Genomic DNA, 18820 nt, shown 5'->3' with positions numbered 1-18820 from the left:
TTATGCTTAATGGTATTTTCTGACATACTGGAGAATCTTGAGCTGCTTTTCATTCATGCTTTTGAAAATGGTGTGTAAATTACCAATATTATAACTGTTCTTATTGTAACTGCTTTAGAAACTGTTTTTCAATTCTGGTTTCCACAACCAGATATAACATCAATCACACCTCTTTATCTCTTTAATTTATTTTGAGTTTCATTTGTATTCTTGTTTTATCATAATCATTATTCACAATAAATTCTCTTTAATTAATAAAGCTTTCATTCTTTAAATACTGGCTTTACAGCCCTATTTACTTTCTCTTATAACATATAATCAGCTGTGTTTTAAATAACTTTTTCATCTACCCACATCTAAAAGGGCCTACTTGTTCCAGACAGTTCCCTGATAACCTATTTAACACGACAGGAATGCAATTGGGTTACCATACCTCTTTTACATATATCTTTCCCCATCTCAATTAATTAACGAATGCAGATTCTTTTCCTATTTGCATGTTGCAAAGGAATGCTGTTGCCCCTCTAACCCTGGGCTCTTGGTTGGCCATTTTACTAACTCTTGCTGGCTCATTTGGTTTTACAAACTTCACTCAAATACATGGAATAGGAAATGTTGGCACAAATGCATTAAGCCCCAGGAAAATGACAGTGTAGTCAAGAGCCCAGCTGGTGGTTAGCCAATACTATTCACATGGAAAATACTGCTGTTCAACTTAACCTGGAAGCGCATGTTCCTGGCCTCTTTTTCTGGCTTTTTCTTGGAAAGCCAGGTCTGCAGGGCCCCCTAGATCACGGCAACTATTAGCGAAGGAGGTTTGCTGAATCAGGAACAATCAAACAATTACGGCTCAGGCCAATTTATTTACTGCCTCTGTGGAATGGTCAGTCCAGGTCCAAATAACATCTGTTTTGGAGAGGTGGGGGGGGCCTGCAAAGAAAAAAAAGCTGGAATGAAATCCCAATGATATCCTGTCAGACCTAAGAAATCGTAATATCTGTTACTAAGAGGTAGACATCTGCATCTTCGCCCTTCCTTTGTTAACCTTTGGGCTTGTCCCCTTTCAACAGGAAATGTTTCTAAAAAGAAAATTTCACTTTGACATGAGCTGGCTCCATGTTGTGCCACTGCAGCTGTGCCAGCTGTGGACAGCTACTGTGTTCGGTCGCTGCTGAGAAAGTCCATACTTGCTGTGGGACTAATTTTGACCGGCCTCAGCCTTCCCCAGGGAGACAGACCTGACTGGAGCAACCAGATGGGACCTGAGCTCGAAGAAGAGTGAAGGGTCCAGAGCCGGGCCAGGATGCCCAGAGGGAGCATCCCTTTGGCACCGTCCTGCTACTTCATACCCTGCCAACGCTGATGACAAGGGATTTCCCCTGGCTCAGCTGACCTCTGTCAGCTCTGAGTTGGCCGATCTGTTAACAACAAAACAGAAAAATTAACAGCCGTGCGTACTGCTCAGCTCAGTGTTCAACAACCAGACAAACACACTAGTTCTTGCTAAAGCCATTTCCTTGGGAGTGGAAAAACCTAACATTGCTTAGGGGACATTTCTGGTAAGATTTAATTAGGTCTGTTTTGAAGACAACCCACTGACCAAATATAATACATTTTCTTTGTTCTTTTTTTTCCTCTCATGACACTTATAGGCTCTGGTCCAACTTTTTTTGTGTGCTTCACCACAAGACAAAGCAACCCAAGATACCTAGTCTCAGAAATTTCAGCATGTTTGCTTGATTAGTGTTGCTTAATGGCAGAGACATGGCAGACATTTTTGCCATTTATTCAGCCAATATTAACCTAACAGAGACTTGTTTTTCTGCCCAGCTCATTTATACTTCACAATGTCTAGAGCCTTGCTACTCCTACCAAAGCCCAGGGTCTCCTCCTTCAAGAGAAAAATCTGAACATGCAGGAATTGAGCCAGCGCCCTGGGTAAAAGTAGAGGCACTGCTAACGCAACTCACCTTCTTGACTTCAGCTGATCAATATAGGCCTGGAAGGAATAGGAGCACAGTTAAAATGCAAAACCTTGTATAAGGGATCTGTAGAGTTTGGATATTAGGGGTAATAGTGCTAGAGGAAGTGAAGAGGAGTCTGCAGACCCTACAGGGAGGGGAGCAAAACATAAGTGACTTAATTGTCAAACACATCTTTTATGTATTTAAAGAGTTTTATTGCTTCTTTTAAACCAATGTGTCCTGGGGAAGTGAAGGGAGATGCCAGAAACCGGTGATTTGACAGGTCAGTGTGTCCACCAAGGCAGACACAGCCAAAGAAAGTGGCTGTTCATTTTGGGAGCCCGTAATGACCCCCTAGGGCTCACTGGGGAGTGGAGCTTTGCAGACATGAGTGGGGCTGAATTTGGGAAATGCTGGGTTCACTTAGTCCTCAGCAGTCACAGCTACTGGCCAACAGGGGACCGTGAGTGCCAGGACTGCTGCTGACAGGTACCCGCAGAGGGCCATGGGGAGGAGAGTGGGGTGAGAGGGAGGAGAGCTGTGGTTGCAGACATAGGGCAGCCATGAGGCCTGTGAAGTGAGGGGCACGGCAAAGCACAGTGCATCCCTACCTGCATTCACACTGCTTGTGCGCCAAGAAGTCCATTTTGACCATGGTGGTCTCTTTGATATTCGGAGAAATCTTCACAAGCTGAAAGGGTAGCAGCAGTCACTCCCTGGCAGTGCAGGGACATCCCTGTGACCACTGCCTTTTTGCTAGGACTGCAGGGCTGGTTTTGGACAGGACTGTGGGAGGACAGCTCCCCAGGCCTGGGGAAAAGAAAGCTGAACGGTCACTTGTCCAGGATACTCCAGAGCCCCTCTGGATCCCTGACACACAGCTCCTCTGTTGTCCTGCCCCAGCACTGACCCAGCCCCTTCACACTCCAAGGAGTGGTGAACCCACATGTTCCTCCTGTCAGCAGTGCTAGGGCCACTGGGGAAACAAACCGGCCCCGCACAGACCCCCTGGCATGCCCAGGATGGAGACCCAGCAACAGCTCGCCTCACTGCTTTAGGAGGGTTTTTCCTTTGTGCCACAGCAGTCCAGCACGCCATGGTGACCCCCCCCCCCCCCTTGCTGACATCCACGTCAGCACTCTGGCGAGGTCCAGAAATGTGGCAGCAATCAGCAAGGTGGATGGGATAAGGAGGGGGGAGCACAGAAGACAGTGAGCCAAAGTCATCACCCTTTAGTACCCCAAAGGACTGACCTGTGAGGAAGAGCCTCACAAGGGGAGAAGATAAGTATGAGACATGACCCCTGAGGCACAGTGGCCCTTAATCTCTGGGCTTCAAGTTTTCCATGGTTGTTCTGTCTGGGGGATGTTAAATTCTAGCGGTTATTATTAGACCAACCTGCTGAAGAACCCATGGCCCTTGTGGTGGGGTGGGAAGGAAGTTCCAAAGCAAGGACAACAAATATGAATAATGGGGAGGGGCGTGAAAGCCGCCATTTGTCTCACAATCAGTTTAAAATACCCACATGAGGGCTGGCAGGAGCTCAAAACTCACTGGAGACCGCAGATGTTGCTCACTGAAACAAGCAGAAAGGCTGTGCACAACTTTATAGGGATGGAAAATACTGTTAATCACAACTGAGAGTTTAGGAACTCAATGCCTCTTTCTTTGCACTGAGATACAAGGGAAACCTAGACCAGTATGTCTGGAAGAAGCAGAAGGAGGGGAGGCAGTGCTCAGCCAGCATCCCAGGACTGGGGAATTCAGGAGTTACCAGCAAAGCTGTAACATCAGCTCTCTGGGCTGATCTCCCCATCACCGTTTCTGGAATACTCCCCAAAATTACAAGATTTTGTTCCTAATGCAGCCTGGAGTCCAGCTTATGTTTCATCTTCCCTGTATCTCTCTTTCCAAACCTTCTTGCTGTAGCTCTGGCTCTTTAAGCTTTATTAAACAAACCTTTGCCCTGTAGTGCTGGGAGACACAGAGAGCCAGAGCACACTGATAACCCAGTGGCGCACTGCTCCCATGAGGCAGCTGCTTGTGTTCAAGGGATGTGCAGCCAGGAGAAGGACATGTGATTCGGTAGCTCTGGGGCTGGGACATTTGCTGCCTGCCTGCCTGCCTGCAGAGGATCAGTGTGGAGCTGTTCTGCTCACCACTAGCTTTGGGGATGGAGTCTCTCCGGTTCCCTTTACAAGGCCACCAGCATGCCCCTGGCAGTGAGCAGGTTCCCACTGAGGGTCAAAACACAACCATCTAGTCCTTAGGAGCCTGGCTTTTACCTCTATGGTGACCATCTCCATCTCCACGGGTGCACAGAATTGTCCCTCATCTCCACAGCAGCCTCCACAGCGTTGCACAGCGACGCAAGAGGGTTTGTAGATGTAGGTGACCTCATCGGGGTACTCGGAGTAAACATCCACAATCGTTAGGAAGGGCTGACAGAAGCTACTTCTGTAAACCTCCAAAAAAGGCAGATCTGGAAGAAATGCAGAAGGAGGACAAGCTGACACTGGCCAGCCCTGCTCTCCCCCTCATGGACATTAGGCCCAGACCAGAAGGCTTCCAGACACCTCCCCAGCTGGCTCACTGGTGTCCAGCTGCTCCAGCAACTCCTCCCTGTCCTGTCTCAACAGCCATGTCCCAGTTGGGACAGTGAGTGAGTGGCTGGGCTATTTTTCATCCACAAGTGTGGATAAACCTGACCCTGGGGAGGAGGTTCCTTCTTCCACTAAGCATTTCGAAGCTTGTGCGGGCCCTGGAGCCCCCAGAGATGGAGAAGCTACCTCCAGGTGCAACCCTACATCCCGCCTGTGCTGGCAGACAAAACTGTGGGGTATCTTCGCCGTGGGCTCCCACAGTACGAGGGCCTGGGTTACCGCCACAGGCAAATAAAGTAGCTACAGACTCACCTTGCTTGCTCAAGCCAGCATCATCATGAGGCTCATCCTCCTGCTGGGGATGGAAACACAGAGCAGTGAGCTCCAGGGCTGGCAGTGGGGGTGGAGGGCAGGGTTGCTGCAGGGAGATCCCTGGGATGGAGCTCATCTCCCCACCCCATCCTGACCCCCACGTCACTGTTCGTGACCACTACAAGAGCGTGATGACCTGTTGGACATCCCTGCCACCCTGGAATGAGGAGGGCTCCTGGGTTCTGGCTGTCCAAACTGCTCTGTCCCTGCTCCCCAGTGGTGCTCTGGGGTGTCCCTTTGCTGACAGAGGGCATTCATCTTCACAGCCTGGCTCTGAGAGCACCCTTCCCAGCCACCCAGACCATCCAGGCAAAGGATACCCATCTGTCTTCCCACACCCCTTTTCATTCAGGCTGAATCCCTCCGCAGAGCTGGAAGACCCCACATTTCACATCTCCATTTGCCTCCAACACAGGATAAAACTAGCTGGTGTTTATTCTGGCCTGACATCAGTCTCTACTCTTGAACACAAAGCTGGGAAAAACATTACAGGGAGAAAATCAGGTATTAGACCAAGTTCTCAAAGAATTTTGCCTAGGCACCTTTACAGCCTCTCTCTATAGCTCTTCCAACATGTTCCTTTTCCATCTCAGCTCTGAAGGAGAAAGTGTCCGGGCCCCAAGGCCCAGCCAGCTCTCCCCGCAGGCAGGAGACAGGTCTTTGAAACCCGTGCCTGGCTGTGCAGTGTTTCACAGCTCAGCTGGATGTGCTGCACACACATTGCTTGCAGCTCAGAGCTTTTTATACTTGCTCAGGGCTTTGGGCAGGGCCTCCCGGATGGCGCTGAACATACCCTTGCTGCAGGCGATAGGCTGTAACCCTGCTGTGCTCTCCTGGCATCTCCCTCCTGCCAGTCGAGAGCCCTGGGGTCCTGCTGTGCCTATGGGGCTCCGCTCGGGGGATGCCCTGGCTGGAGGAGCAGCTGCAGGCGGCACAGGGCCCACATCCCCAGAGCCAGTGGCCCCACTCCTCTTGGTGGAAGTTACCTGTGTGCCCAGAAATGGACTGGCTCCTGTGGGCCTGGGAGATGTCCCTGTAACCCAAGGGATGGGCTGTGTTTCAAGCCCAGCCTTGGAGTTTTCCCAGAGATGCCCACCCTGGAGCTGTCCCAGCTGGACACACTGCAGGCTGGGGGGGTGTCTCAGCGACCCCCCCCCCCCCCCCAAGGACTTTCCCCTCCAGGGAGGGACATGGGGTGAGGCAGGGAAAGGAGCTGCTCCTCACCTGGGTGCAATATGCCTGTGGCAGCGCCAGGGCCACAAGGAGCATCAGGGAGGTGCTAAGGCTCATTGGTTTCCCCTTGCTGGTGAGGCTTCAGTAAATGTCTCCTGAGCACGATCCCGGAGCCAGAGGGAGCTGTGACACCTGGAGATGCAGACTCCAAACCTCCTGGTGCTGGTGGTGCCTCTGCTGCTCTTGCACTGTCCTCCTATCAGCTGCAGCAGGAAAGCTGCACACGCCAGCCTGGTCTCTCCCAGACAGCCACGTCCCTGCCACCTGCCCAGACACCCACATCCCTACTGCCTGCACACCATCCCCAGCACGTCCTGCGCCCTTCCCTGCACAGCAAGGCCTGCCACAGCCACCTAGCTGGGGCAGCCTCAGGCCCTGTGGTCCCCTCGCTGCAGGGTCTGTGTGCCAGCATGCACCACCACCACCCCCCCTTTGCTGAGGGCACTTCCAGGGGGTTGAGAGGGGTGACCCCACAGGATCCTGCGTGCCCATACCTGCTGGAGCACCCCAGTGCATGGCCCTGTGCCCACATGCACCTGGGCACCGCAAGACCCTGCTGAGGAGCAGCCAGTCCTTTTCGCACATGCTGTTCCTTGGTGAAAGCAGCGACGTGTCCGCAGCGGTCCCCTGCAGCCCAGATGTGTGGGTGACTTGGCAGCAGCGACACAGCTCATTGTCTTCTACGTGGCTCGGGGGGGCGGGACAGCCGGACGAGGAACGCCCTGGCCCTACCGCCTGGCGCAGAGGAGGGATGGAGGGACGTGGAGCAGCACTCAGAGGCAGCAGACAGGGATCCGGCCACAGATCAGGGCACAGGTGCACAGCCCTGGGGCATCACCAGTGGAAGCCCTGGGCATAAATGAGGCTTCATGAGGGAACAGGCCCTCTCATGGCCTCAGCACCGAAAAAGGGGATTTCAGACATTGACAGCAGCAGGGTTTGTCTAAATAAGCACAAAGCAAAGCCCTGAAAATAGCAGCAGCCTTCCCGCAGAGCGCAGAGGAACAGCCCCTCGGGCTGTTGGGAATCGCTCACGTACCTAAGACAGGAGACCCCGGCCCACCAACTCACCCTGCAGATGCATGCAGGCAGATCCCAGGGGACATGGGGCGAGGTGTGACCATCCTCCAAACCCCATGCCTGCTCCGCACCATTTCTGTGCAGGGCTAGCACAGCACCAGGGCCACCCCCAGGGTTGCAGGGGCAGCACCATGAGCACCGTGTGTGATGGCCACTGCAAGAGCAGCTCCAAGGGAGCTGGCAGTGGCCCTGAGCTGCATCAGGCACCCAGAGACGGGACCCATCCCTCTGGCACCAGCCTTTCCTCTGCATCTCGTATCTTCCTCTCCATCACAGGCCCATGGCCCCACCACCCGCTCCGCAATCCCTGCACTGCCCCGTGGCTCCAGACACTGTGGGATGAGCAGCGGATGAGGCCACGCACCCAGCGCTGAGGTGGCTCAGGCACTGTGCGAGGGAGGGGACACCGCTAGGTGCCTGTGTGAGGCAGGGACTCAGTTCTGCTGTCACTATGCAGTTGTCCAAAAACTCTCAGCGAGGAGCAATAGCCAAAAAGGTTATGCTGAGCACTGCACAGTCTTAGGAAATGCCACTGGGCTTTTTTTTTTTTTTTTTTTTTTTTTAACATGCTAATAAGCACTCTTGGCAATTTTTTTTATTATTATTAATTAATATCCTCATTTTTAAGTAGTTTCCATTTTAAAAGTTTAATACTACCATGGCAAAACTTTCAGTATTAAAGCCAAGACAGAAACCACCATTGTGCCACTGTACGAACCCTTGTGTCCCTTGAGCGCTGCGCAGAGCTCTCACTACCCTCAAAGCACACCCAGCCAGGCCGACACAGCACACAGAGGCAGTGAGCCTGCATGGAGCAGGGAGCCAGCTCGGGAAGGGCCCCCGGACGCGGGGGGCTGCACGGCCCGTGCGGACCCGAACCGCGTGGGAAGGGGAGCAGGCAGTCCCCATTACCCACCCTGCAAGCTGCAAGATGCTCTATGACCCAAACAGGTAGGAGCTTAATGCAAAGTTTTTGAGGCAGAGCACACTTACTGAGAAACTCTGCCCCAGGACATTATGGAAGCCAGAAGTGTAAATGGGCTCAAAGCGGGCTCAGAGGGGCTCAGGGAGGGTATGCCCAGCTCCACCAGGGCAGCTCGTACAGGCCGTGCCATGCCATGGCAGCACACAGGCTCACACACTTTGAACACGCACCACCAGCTTCCTCAGCCAGGGACCTGCTGCCACAGGACCTGCTGCATCCCCCCATCCTCATGCTGCAGCCCAGGGCCAGGCTGCTGGCATCGCAGCTGGGCAAGAGCTCAGGGACATTGCTGGAGGAAGGTAGAAACAGGGGCTTGGGCAGAGCTGGGGCTATCCCCTACCTGGGGGAGCCATGGGGGTTATCACAGCCCCACAGAGGTACCTCACTCCTAGGGCAACTCATGGGAAAGCAGAAAATAGCAGCCCCTACAGCCACCCCAATGGAGAGACATCAGCCTCCCCACACATCCCAGGAGGCTCCCAGTGAGAGAGGGGCTCCCCCAGCAAGCCAGGCCCCTGGCAGACCTTGCACACAGGAGGAACAAGGCAGGATGGATGACCCTTGGTGAGGTATTGCTTGGGTGGAGAGGCTCATGGGCAGCTTGGCTGCTGCTGCCTCCCAGCCTTGCAACAGCCCAGCCAGGGACTGGAGAACCTCAGGGTAGGAGCCCAGGACTGGCACAGAGGAGCCCAGAGATGAAGGGGAGGATGGGGTGAAATTGTGGTGCCTGCAAGGAGGAAGGTGAGATCAGAAGGACATGGGAAAGCAAGCTGGCACCAGCCCTCAGCTAATTACTTAGACTGGGGTCAGAGCAGGAAGGGGCTGGTGACCAGGGAGAGGCACCCAGGCCCCACACTATGGCATGAAGGAGAGGGGCCAATGGCCCAAGGCCCTCCCCAGCCCCCCCCCCCTCCCCAAGCTCCAGCACAGGGGCTAGCCCCCAGGCCAGACAGGGGGCCAGTCCTGGCCTGCTGGTTACCCCATCTCCAGCATCACACCAAGGGCAGTCCCTCAGGTGATGCAGGACTCAGCTTTGGGGCATGCTGAGGTGCCAGTAGCACAGGACTGACCAGGAGCTGGCAGAAAAGAGCTTTATAGCTGTCAGGAAGGAGACAGGACTGCTCATGCTGCCAGCTCCTGGCTCTGACAGCCAGGTTTTATTGAAAACAGCAAGGTTGGAATGTGGCTGTGAGCACATGAGGGGCCCCTGACACCCCCAGTTTCCTCCATTCCCCACCAAGAGGGCTTCCCAGGCCAGGTCCCCTCCCAGGCTTGCCCCATGGCAAGGCTCGGGCAGATGCAGTCCTGCAGCCTTGCCTGTCCCAGGTTTCCTTCCTCCCCAGCTGTGCAGTGACTCTGCTGCTGCCACTCTTGGAGCCGGCTCCCCGGGTCAGATCACACTATCCCCAGCCCACTCCAGCTGCACATCTACCAGCTCCCTGCCCCCAGCATTCCCTTGAGCACAGACGTGCACCTCTCGCTCCTCATCCTCGCCCCAGGCCTGGTTAGGCATCCTTCTGTCCCTGCTGCAAACAGCACAGATGGGGGCAAGGAAGAGTCCTCAGCTCCAGGGCCATGCTCCTGCCAGGAGCAAGCAAGAGTCCGGGCAGCCCTTTCCTGCCGGCTGCTCCCTTCGGCAGCCATCGCTCCCCTGCCTCCAGGCTGCAGAGGGGCGCAGCTCCGTAGCTCCAACGCGCTAGGCAGAAATGCAATCGGCTCAAACCCCGACAGCAGGAGCAGGGCCACGGGCACAGCGGAGGCTACCTGCGCGGCGTGCCGCATCTGCAAAGAGAGCACAGCACGGGGTGAGCACCGCGGGGCCGGGGGTCTGCGCACGACACAGACAGGTCCATGCTCACCCCAGCTGCAAGCACCCGGGCTTGGCCGCCCCATGCCCTGCCTCTGCCCCGGAGCTGTGGGTAGGGTCTGTGAGCAGCCTCCCAGGGGGCTGGGGCTCACAGAGGAGGGAGAAGGGGATAGGGCTGCGTTGGGCCCAGCATGCTGGGATGCAAGTGCTGGCTGAGCCCTGAGCAGCAAGTGTCACACAGCAGGGAAAACACACAACAGGAAAGCGCTGCCTGCAGGCTCTCTACCCCAGAGGTGTCCACAGCAACAAGAGTCCGGTATAGACTGCTGCATCGAGCTGTTCACAGGGGTCAGCTAAATACAAGGCCGGAAAGGACAGACTAACCCAAACAACGGCTAGCCAAGGATGGCAGTAAGATGAGGCTGAAACTGGAAATTAATGGATTAAAAAAAGTGGTCTGTGATGGTAATTTATCTACACACCATCAAATCATCCAGTCCACCCATCCCCAAAGATGGGCAGCTTTGAGCATCTGTTGAGCTTCAGTAAAAGGCCTACTTCCCCAGCCCCCTGTTTTGCACCACTATTCACAGCATCAGTTAAAGACCTAAAAACTTAACCATTTATTCTGAACAAATTAACCCAAGAGACACTGCCCATATCTGCCCCTGCTCACTTACAGTTCACAGTCTTTACGTCTCTTCTTGTTTTGTCTTCTCTTACCTCGGCCCTTTGATCTCCCCCTTCAAAAGGAAAAGGAGCACAAGAGACTGACGTGTGGGAAGCGAGACGCAGCACCCCCACCTGCAGCATGGCCCCCCTGTGCCACTTACCTCCCGAATTTCACCAGGTCCTGCCACGGTCTGGGGAGAAAGAACAGAGGAGTGAAGAGGTTATTTGGGCAGTACTGTATATTATGCTTCTGGGGGTGGTTTATTGAAACACCTCAGCATGTAGCACAATCTAGATTGTGCTACAACTCAAGCTTAAAATAGACCCAATATGATTTCTCCCCACATTATCAGCTCTTCACCCATGAGCAGACTGCAATATGCAGAAAGAAAACAGACAGCACAGGGGCAGGGGATGACCAGCTCTGGCAACCCCCATGTGGACCATGACATTTCACCCATCAGGACATGAAGCACAGATTCAGTTTTTGACTGCTCTCAGTGACTGTTTCCACAGAGCAGCCGGTATATGGAAATGCAGGGTCCCAAGCAACACACAGGATTTGCTTCAAAAAATCTCAGCAGCAGTTCAACAGCTATGACATACTTGGACTCGCTATTCCCGACAGGAGCCAACGCCAGAATTTCCACCATGCTTCTGTTAAATTCAAAGGGGAACAACATAAGGATAAGGAAAGCTGCTTTGAGAGATGCCAAAAGGGAGCTGCAGACAAAAAGTTTACATGGGTTCAAAGGCAGACTGCACAAGTACTTGTGAGAGATCCACTGGGAGTTACCCTAAGTAGGAAAACCAAAACAGGCTCAGGAAATTCCCTGCAGGGAGAATAGCTGGAGGCAGGGGGAAGCAAGGCATGTGCTGGTTCCCACTCCTCCTCACACATCCACTGACGGATGGACTAGAGACAGCGCTGAGCTACAGGGTCGTGGGTCCACTCCAGCACAGCCACGCTCACAACTGCAGGGGGAATACCAGCACAGGGATCCTCAGGCTCTTCCAGGCAAGGATCGCATCCAGCAGCTGCCCGACAGGACACTCATTCCCCAGTTTTCGCAATAATAAACTGTCCTCAGGCTGTGACGGAGAGCAGATGCCAGGAACCCGCCGCACAGGAGAGCGGCCCACGAGGTGGTGCTGGAGAGGCTCTGCACCAAGGGCCGGCGCTGCTCCTGCTGCGGGCAGCCCTCCAGCGCTGGGCTGCGTGTGCAGAGCCCAGCCTGCCCAAGCTCGTGCCGCTCACACAGCGGTGTCAGCACCGCGACAGGTTAACTTCGAGCCAGGTCGGTGCCACACACCCATGCTAGGTCAGTGCTGCACATCCGTGCCTGGTCAGGTTGGTGCTGTGCGTCTGCGCCAGCCCAGGATGGGGGTTTCAAGCTTTTGTTTGTCCGTGCAGATCCCCCCCTGTGGGTCAGCCCCAAGTCCCCATTCCCAGGCAGGACGGCCTCCTCAAAGTGGAGATTCACCATTTCCATTTGGGATGGAGAGCCCAGCACTCCAGCTTCCTCCCTGAGCCACTGCCACGCTCAGGTGCGCTGGGCTGGAGCTCTGCACTGAGCCCACACCCGGGCCAAGCTGCCCCAAACCGATGCCGAACGCCGAGGCTGCTGGCCTTGCCCGGCTCTCTCCAGGCTGCACACGCAGGCCGGGTGCCTGGGACACGCAAGCACAGCAGTGACACAAGCTGCCAAGGCTGTGCCCCTGCAGCCAGAGCAGTGGCACCAAACGAGCCCGAGGGTCCCTACCTGCACTCGCAGCGCTTGTGCTGGGTGAAGGCCATCTCCACATAGGGCGCCTCTCCGCTTGGCTTTATCTTCAGGAGCTGGAAGAGGAACAAAGGTTGTTTCCTGGCGTGCGGGAGCAGACGTGGCTGGAAGGGCTCGCAAGGCACTGTCTCGCCTCCTCCACCTCGCGTCACCCCAGCCTCTCAGGCAGATGCGTGTCCGACCTGCTTCTTGGGACCTCGGCAGCTGAGCCTCCGCTGGCGGCTGGGCCAGGTCTGGTGGCCCGGCAGCTCAGGACCTCTCCTGGTGCCTTGCCCTGCCTTCAGGGCTGAAGTTTAAGTTCTTGGGACTTCTCAACCTTAGAGCAGATTTCCTGCCTCTGCCTTCGTGGAAACCTTTCACCTAATTGACCACTTGGCACATTTTCCTTCTCTGAACTAAATAACCCCTCTAGGTAATGTCTTCTAGACCGTTCCCACTGCTGCTGCCTCCTCCTGGCCCCCTTTTCCACAGCCTCCTCAGGGCTGCCCAGCCTGGGGGAACAGGATTTGCCCTGTCATGTGTCAGCCCACACCAGCCTGGAGTTCAGGTCAGACACCTGGGAACACTCCTCTGTGGCATGATGCCTCTAATACCCCACAGGGGCACCCCCTAACCTGGCACTGCCATCCCGCACACATCTGCTGGATCCGTACCGCAGAAGGGAGCCCAGCCCTGGAGCTCGGGAATTGCCTCCTATTTATTTCAGGCTTCTGCTCCACCTAACTCAAGATTGCTAAGAAGTTCCAGCCCTGCCTTCCAACATGCTTTTGACCCTTGAGGGGTCAAAAGGGCTAGTGATTTACTGCCAGCACCCTCCAGTCCATCACCCATGGCAAAGCAGAGCTCTTCACCTGCTCCCTGCGGTGACGGCAGGTCAGTCTGCCACAGGGCAGCAAGAGGGCTGCAGAGAGGAAGACAGCAGCTCCGTGCACGGGGAAGAGGCAGCCAACTCACAGCTTGTTCGAACTCCAGGACTTTCCACCACTTCACAACAGCACTGGAAACTCAGCACGCGCAGCCCTTCGCATTCGCCCTGCCCCCAGATCGCAGCATCCAGCACACACCTGCTGGCTGCACCGCACAGGCATCTCCCGGCACCCAGAGCTGGGAGGCAGGAACGCCCTTCCCTGCTTCGCCCCAGCGGGCAGAGCCCCCGGTTGCAGGATCTCCCCCAGCCCGGCAGCAGGGCCCAGGGAAGGTCCAGCAAGGCAACAGCACTCGGCAAGCCAGGCCATGCAGGGCAGGGCAGGGCAGCAGGGAGCAAGGCTGGTACTGCCAAAAGCCTTGCCTGCCCTCAGGGACAAGCCCCAAAAGCTGGCAGAGGCACCCCGCCGGTGTGGCACGAGTTTTAGTAGTCCTGAGTAGGCCGGACTCCCCCAACCCCTGTTATCCACACGGCTACGATGCCCTCAGGATGTGAAGCTGCAAGGTTCAGCCTCGCAGCGCCTGGCAGGGAGCCCACCTCCCCAGCTGCTGCGCAGGCCCTCGCCCAGCCGGCACTCACCTGCATGGTGACCGTGCTCATCTCCACAGGGACACAGCGGAGCCCCTCGTCCCCACAGCAGCCGCCGCATCGCTGCAGGGAGATGCAGGAGGGCCTGAAGATGTACTCCACCTCGTTGGGGAACTCGGTAATGACATCCACCAGCTGCTCCAGAGGCCGGCAGAAACTGCGGTTCCAGATCTCCCGAAAGGTCACTACTGGAAGAGACCCGCAGGGGCGTAAGGAGGCATCTGGACAGCCCGACCCCAGCCCAACCCTGGCATGCAGTGCTCAGCGCCGGAGCAGGACCTCATGGGGGCAGGCGCAGCAGCCACAGCAGGGTCGGATGCAGACGACCCCCCTGCACCCTCAGTAAGCCCATCACCGCACTGGCAGTCACCACATCCACCTGGAAGGGCACTCTGCCTCTGCCTGCCAGCTCCATCTCTCCTCAGTCTGTCCCACTCGCCTCCTCGCTCTGCAGCCTGGCTCCCCGCTTCTGCCCACTCTCCAGGCCTGGAAGGGGCAGCAGTCCTGTCCCACAGCACACAGGAAAGCCACCCCACGGCCCGGAGACCTGCTGCTGCCCCCTTCTCCCTTGGGCTTCCCAGCAGGGGAGAGCAGAGGTGAGGTGAAGCCGCTGTTTTGGGCCAAGGGAAGGGCCCCAGTGCAGCAGCCCCCCATCACCGCGGGCGCTGCAAGCCCAGGGCAGAGCCGAGCACTGCCTCGTCCGCGCCTCTGCCCCGAGGGGCGCAGGGGGCACCGGCGCCTGGGGGGCCGCTTCCTCCAGCCTGCAGCCGCTCGAGGGCCGCCCCCGACAGCATCGCTGCGGGCCGCCGGCAGGGCCAGGGCTACCGACCGCGGGGCAGGCGCCCGCCCGCCCCTCTCGCCCTGCCCCGCACAGGCGGGCGGCTCCGTCCCGCAGCCCGGACGGGGGCAGAGAGTCCCGCCGCTGCCAACTCACCGGGCGCCTCCGAGCCGGCGGCTCCCCGCGCCTCCGGGCCCTGCAGGGAGGGAAAGGCGGGCGCTGGGGCGGGCGACACGGCGGACCCCGCTCCGCAGCGCCGGGAAGGGCTCCCCCGCGGCGCCGCTCCCCCGGGGCGGGCTGTCCCCGCGGGCCCGCCCGGCCCCCTCCCTCGGGGCGGCGGCCCCGCTCCGGGCGCCGCGGGCTCTCACCGGGGCGGGCGGCGCCCCCAGCGCCCCGGCCACCAGCAGCTGCAGGAAGGCGCCGAGCAGCCGCATCGCTGCCGCCGCGCCCCGGCACCGCCTCAGCGCCGCCGCCGCCGCCGCGCCGCCGCCGCCGCCGCCGCGCACGCCATGCCGCCCCGCCGCCGGGCAGCGGCCGCCCCGCCGCCGCCGCCAGGCCATGGGAGCGAGCCCGCTCCGCCGCCCTATTTCACCGCCGCCGCCCCGCCCCGGGCCCCGCCCCCCCCACCGCCCGCCCCGGCCCGCCCCGGCCGCGGGCGGGAGCAGGTGCCCGGCGCCGCCGCCCGCACCGGCAGCGACGGGCTGGGACCGGGCGCCGGCGGCGGCTCCGCGTCAGGCTGCGCCTGAGCTCGGCGCGTCCCCGCGGCGGCGCTGGCCGCCTCGCCGGGCTCCCGCGGGGTCGGGGCGCCTGAGCCCGGGCAGCCCCGGGCCACGGTCCAGGCGGCGGCCGGGGGGTGGGGACGCCCGGCCACGAGCGAGTCCCCCGAGTGGGTCTGGGGCGGCCAGGCCAGAGCCGCTGCTGCGGGCGAGCACGGAGGAGCCCGGTGGCCTTTGCTGTTCTATTTTTAAGCCCGGGCAGCCAGGGAAGCTGCAGCTCCCGCAGATGCGGGGCGAATAGATGTCAGCAGGCAACCCGAAGCTGCAGCTCCCGCAGATGCGGGGCGAATAGATGTCAGCAGGCAACCCGATCCCTCGGGGACATGCATAACTGCCTCCGCTCCCTGCCAGCGTTCACACTTCGGCCGTCCTGGGAGAGCGGGGAGCTGCTCCAGGGCTTCCCTGCCTGGGTCTGCCCCGGAGTGCGGGGACGCCGACTGCCTGCCTGTCCCCAGCGCCGCAGGGCCGTGCAGGTGGCTCAAGCACCAGCGCGTTTGGCCCCCGGGCGCTGGTACCGCTGCTCGGCCGCACAGCGCTGCCGCTGCCTGAGGCTGCCACCGTGGGGCTTGCTGCCCGCTGAGGATGCCGCCCCGCCGGGCGGCAAAGAGCAGGTGAAGCCCTCCCTGCAGCGCCTGCAGCTGCCCCGTCCACCCGCCCTCCCCCTCCGCTGCCCCCCGGGCCAGGTGAGCCCCCGGTGTCCCAGGACAGCTTTGGGGGCTGCGGGAGCGGAGGGAGCATTTCCTTCCATCCCAGAGCCCCGTCACAGGGCTGCCCTGAGCAGCGCACGCTGCCAGCTTGCTCAAAAGGCTGGATCCTGTTGTTGCAAAGACCGTGACCACAGAGGGCCTCATGCCTGTCCCTGCAGGAAGGTCCCCTGGGGCCACCTCTCAGCCACAAGGCCAGCCCGTGGCGCTGGAGCAAAGGGCTCCCCCCAGGAGCTGTGCGGCCAGGGAGACCAGCCCTTAATTGCTGAGTGCAGTCCTGTTCCTGGGCCGAAGCTATTTCCTCAGAGGCCTTGGGCAGAGTTTACATTCCTGGGATGAGCATCCCCTTTCTGGGCCGCGAGGAGCAGAGACACGAGCAGAGAAATAATATTTGGACACTGGTAACCTGTGACCAGCAACATCCTCCTGCTAACGGGAGAAACATGCAGCTGGTTGGGGCTGCAGCCGCTCGCTTTCCAGCCTGTCACGCTCTCTCCGGGCCAGGCCTACCCTTCCCCAGCCGCGGGACGGGGCTGGCTGTCCAGTGCGATGCTATAAAAGCACCGTTGCCTCTCTCAGGCTGCCTCCCACCAGGCTCCGGGGAGCAGAGCTGGGGTTTGGGAATAGGAGAGGGACGAGGCTCAGGGGCAGAAGGCGATCTGATCCCTGCGCGGCTCTGGCTGGGGCAGCGGGCCCGGGACCCGGCTGCAGCCGCGCAGCCCTGCCGTCTTCTGGATGGGACACAAAGGCAAAGCCCGGGCTGCCTGTGAGCCCCGAAGGAGCGCAGCACAGGCAGCCGCTCCTCCGCCCCCCACTCGCTGCAGGCTGTGCGCTGCAGCTCTCGCCAAGTCCTCTTTTCTATGACACACTCATTTTAGGATCAAGATCCCCTCACAGGCATCTTCTGCCCTCCAAAATCCCACCTTCAGCATCTCCAATGCAAACAGGTCAATGAAAACCTGCTTTCCTCTCGAGCTGACAGTGTCCAGGACCTCCTGCACCACCGCTAACCCTTTAGAGAACAGCCCCCGAAACCTCAGGTCACTATTTTTGTGCTGCTGCTATTTACGACACCAGACAAAGTTTGAGCAGGGTTGGAGGCTTCCGCCCAGGGGAAGTGGCAAAACCCGTGTGGTCTGGTGCCCGGCGAAGCCACCCCCGGGCCGCTGGGGCCCTGCTCCTCACCGGGCAGGAGGCAACTCCGAGCTCCCACCGCCTCCTGGCAGCCAATCTGCACTGTGCCGCGACGAGACTCTCCAAGGTCAAAGCAGCACAAAAATGTAGCCCGCCGGGCTCCTCAGGCTGATGCTTTATCCCAGAGCACTGATGTCCTTAATTAGATTTGATTGCTTTCTCTAGCCCTGTGATATGGCTCTTATTTTCCTACGATCCTGTATCACAATGGGAGGACGCCAGTTCCTATCTAGCCCCGAGATAAACCAGCTCAAATTTCTGCAGATCATGGCTCAGCAGCAGAGCAGGGCTTTGAGGCAGGAAGCAGGAGGCAGAGGGCTGGCGACCGCCAGGCCGCAGCCAGGCGTACCTGTGTGCGGCGGTGGGAGAGGACCGAGGAACAGGAGACAGCGGCGGGCACGGCCAGGCAGGGGCTTCGCCCCGGCGCGGGGGCGACCGTGCTGCACCTCCCTCATCCTCGCCGTGGGTTCCCGTGGCGTCGCAGCGGCCCCCAGCCCAGGTGCGCGGGGGCTGTTTGCCGAGGAGGCGCTGACAATGGGGGGAAGTGGGCTGTGCCGCGCGCCCCCAGCGCTGTGCTCGCAGCGCCTGTTGTTGCCGTCTGGGGCAGCCGGAAGTGGCCGGCGTGACTCAGCCCCAGCTGCACGTGGCAGGAACTCCGCTGTTTATTTTTGCTCTTCGGGGTGGATTCGGCCCCCGCTGGGGACCCCCAGCCTCTCCGTAGGGCTGGCTGAAACTGCCGCCAGCTGCCGCAGAGACCTGGGCCCGGGGCAGAGCTGTGCTCCGTCCACTCCGCCAACCTGCTCCTTCCCCACGCCGCACTGCCGCTGGAGGGGCCCCGTGCTCTACGGCACGCCACGGCCCCAGCTCCCGAGGGGGCCACGGCCGGGGCTGGACACTGCCCCGGGAGTGGGTCCGGCGGCTGCCGCACCAGCTGCTGCCCAGCTGCATGCCTCCGCTTTCAGCGCGTCTGGCTTAACGCTGAGGCTGAGCCCGGGGCGGGGGAGAGCCATGTTCCCACGCGGGCGAAGCTGCGGGCAGGCGGCAAAGCAGTGAGGGTGACAGATAGGAGGGTGAGTGACCACCAGCCCGGCCGCAATGCAGCAGCGCCAGGGTGGCGCGAGGCAGCCTGCGTGCCTGGTGGGCAGCCACGGCACTGCTTGGCACAGCCGCTCGCAGCGGGGCACAGCCCTGCAGCAGGGTGAGGCACCCGGAGAGAGGGTGCACGGCCCTCCGCCACCGGCGGAGATGAAAACCCCCAGCCCAGGCAGGGTGGGAGGGACGGGGCTCTCCCCACAGGGGCTCAGCAGCCCCTCTCTCCCTGGAAGCAGGACTGGGTCGAGAGGTAGGTTACTCTT

The 18820-nt window shown here is 59.0% G+C and overlaps 2 protein-coding genes across 7 annotated transcripts; both read right to left on the bottom strand.

The window, feature by feature from the left end:
- Positions 1–251: 251 nt before the first annotated feature.
- LOC135328468 (vascular endothelial growth factor A-like) lies at positions 252–6043 on the bottom strand. Its single transcript, XM_064512306.1, has 5 exons — positions 4880–6043; positions 4250–4446; positions 2576–2655; positions 1971–1999; positions 252–1418 (listed from the first exon to the last, which is right to left on the bottom strand). The coding sequence occupies exons 1-4, from the start codon at positions 5013–5015 to the stop codon at positions 1981–1983; spliced, it is 432 nt and encodes a 143-aa protein (XP_064368376.1). The 5' UTR covers positions 5016–6043; the 3' UTR covers positions 252–1418; positions 1971–1980.
- A 1788-nt stretch (positions 6044–7831) lies between these two features.
- On the bottom strand, positions 7832–18099 carry PGF (placental growth factor). Of its 6 annotated transcripts, none has more exons than XM_064512297.1 (8): positions 15160–15399; positions 14948–14987; positions 14005–14201; positions 12480–12556; positions 11323–11373; positions 10878–10907; positions 10725–10787; positions 7832–10019 (listed from the first exon to the last, which is right to left on the bottom strand). In XM_064512297.1, the coding sequence occupies exons 1-8, from the start codon at positions 15349–15351 to the stop codon at positions 9998–10000; spliced, it is 672 nt and encodes a 223-aa protein (XP_064368367.1). In that variant the 5' UTR covers positions 15352–15399; the 3' UTR covers positions 7832–9997. The 6 variants fall into 6 exon arrangements, with proteins under 6 accessions (XP_064368367.1, XP_064368368.1, XP_064368369.1 ...); XM_064512298.1 differs by having other exon boundaries at positions 10768–10787; XM_064512299.1 differs by having other exon boundaries at positions 14005–14198.
- Positions 18100–18820: the final 721 nt, after the last annotated feature.

Source organism: Dromaius novaehollandiae, chromosome 5 (genome assembly GCF_036370855.1).
Source record: "Dromaius novaehollandiae isolate bDroNov1 chromosome 5, bDroNov1.hap1, whole genome shotgun sequence".
In the NCBI taxonomy this organism is placed as follows: domain Eukaryota; kingdom Metazoa; phylum Chordata; class Aves; order Casuariiformes; family Dromaiidae; genus Dromaius; species Dromaius novaehollandiae.
The sequence above is the reverse complement of the archived record's forward strand: the minus strand, read 5'-3'. Positions and strand labels throughout refer to the sequence as shown.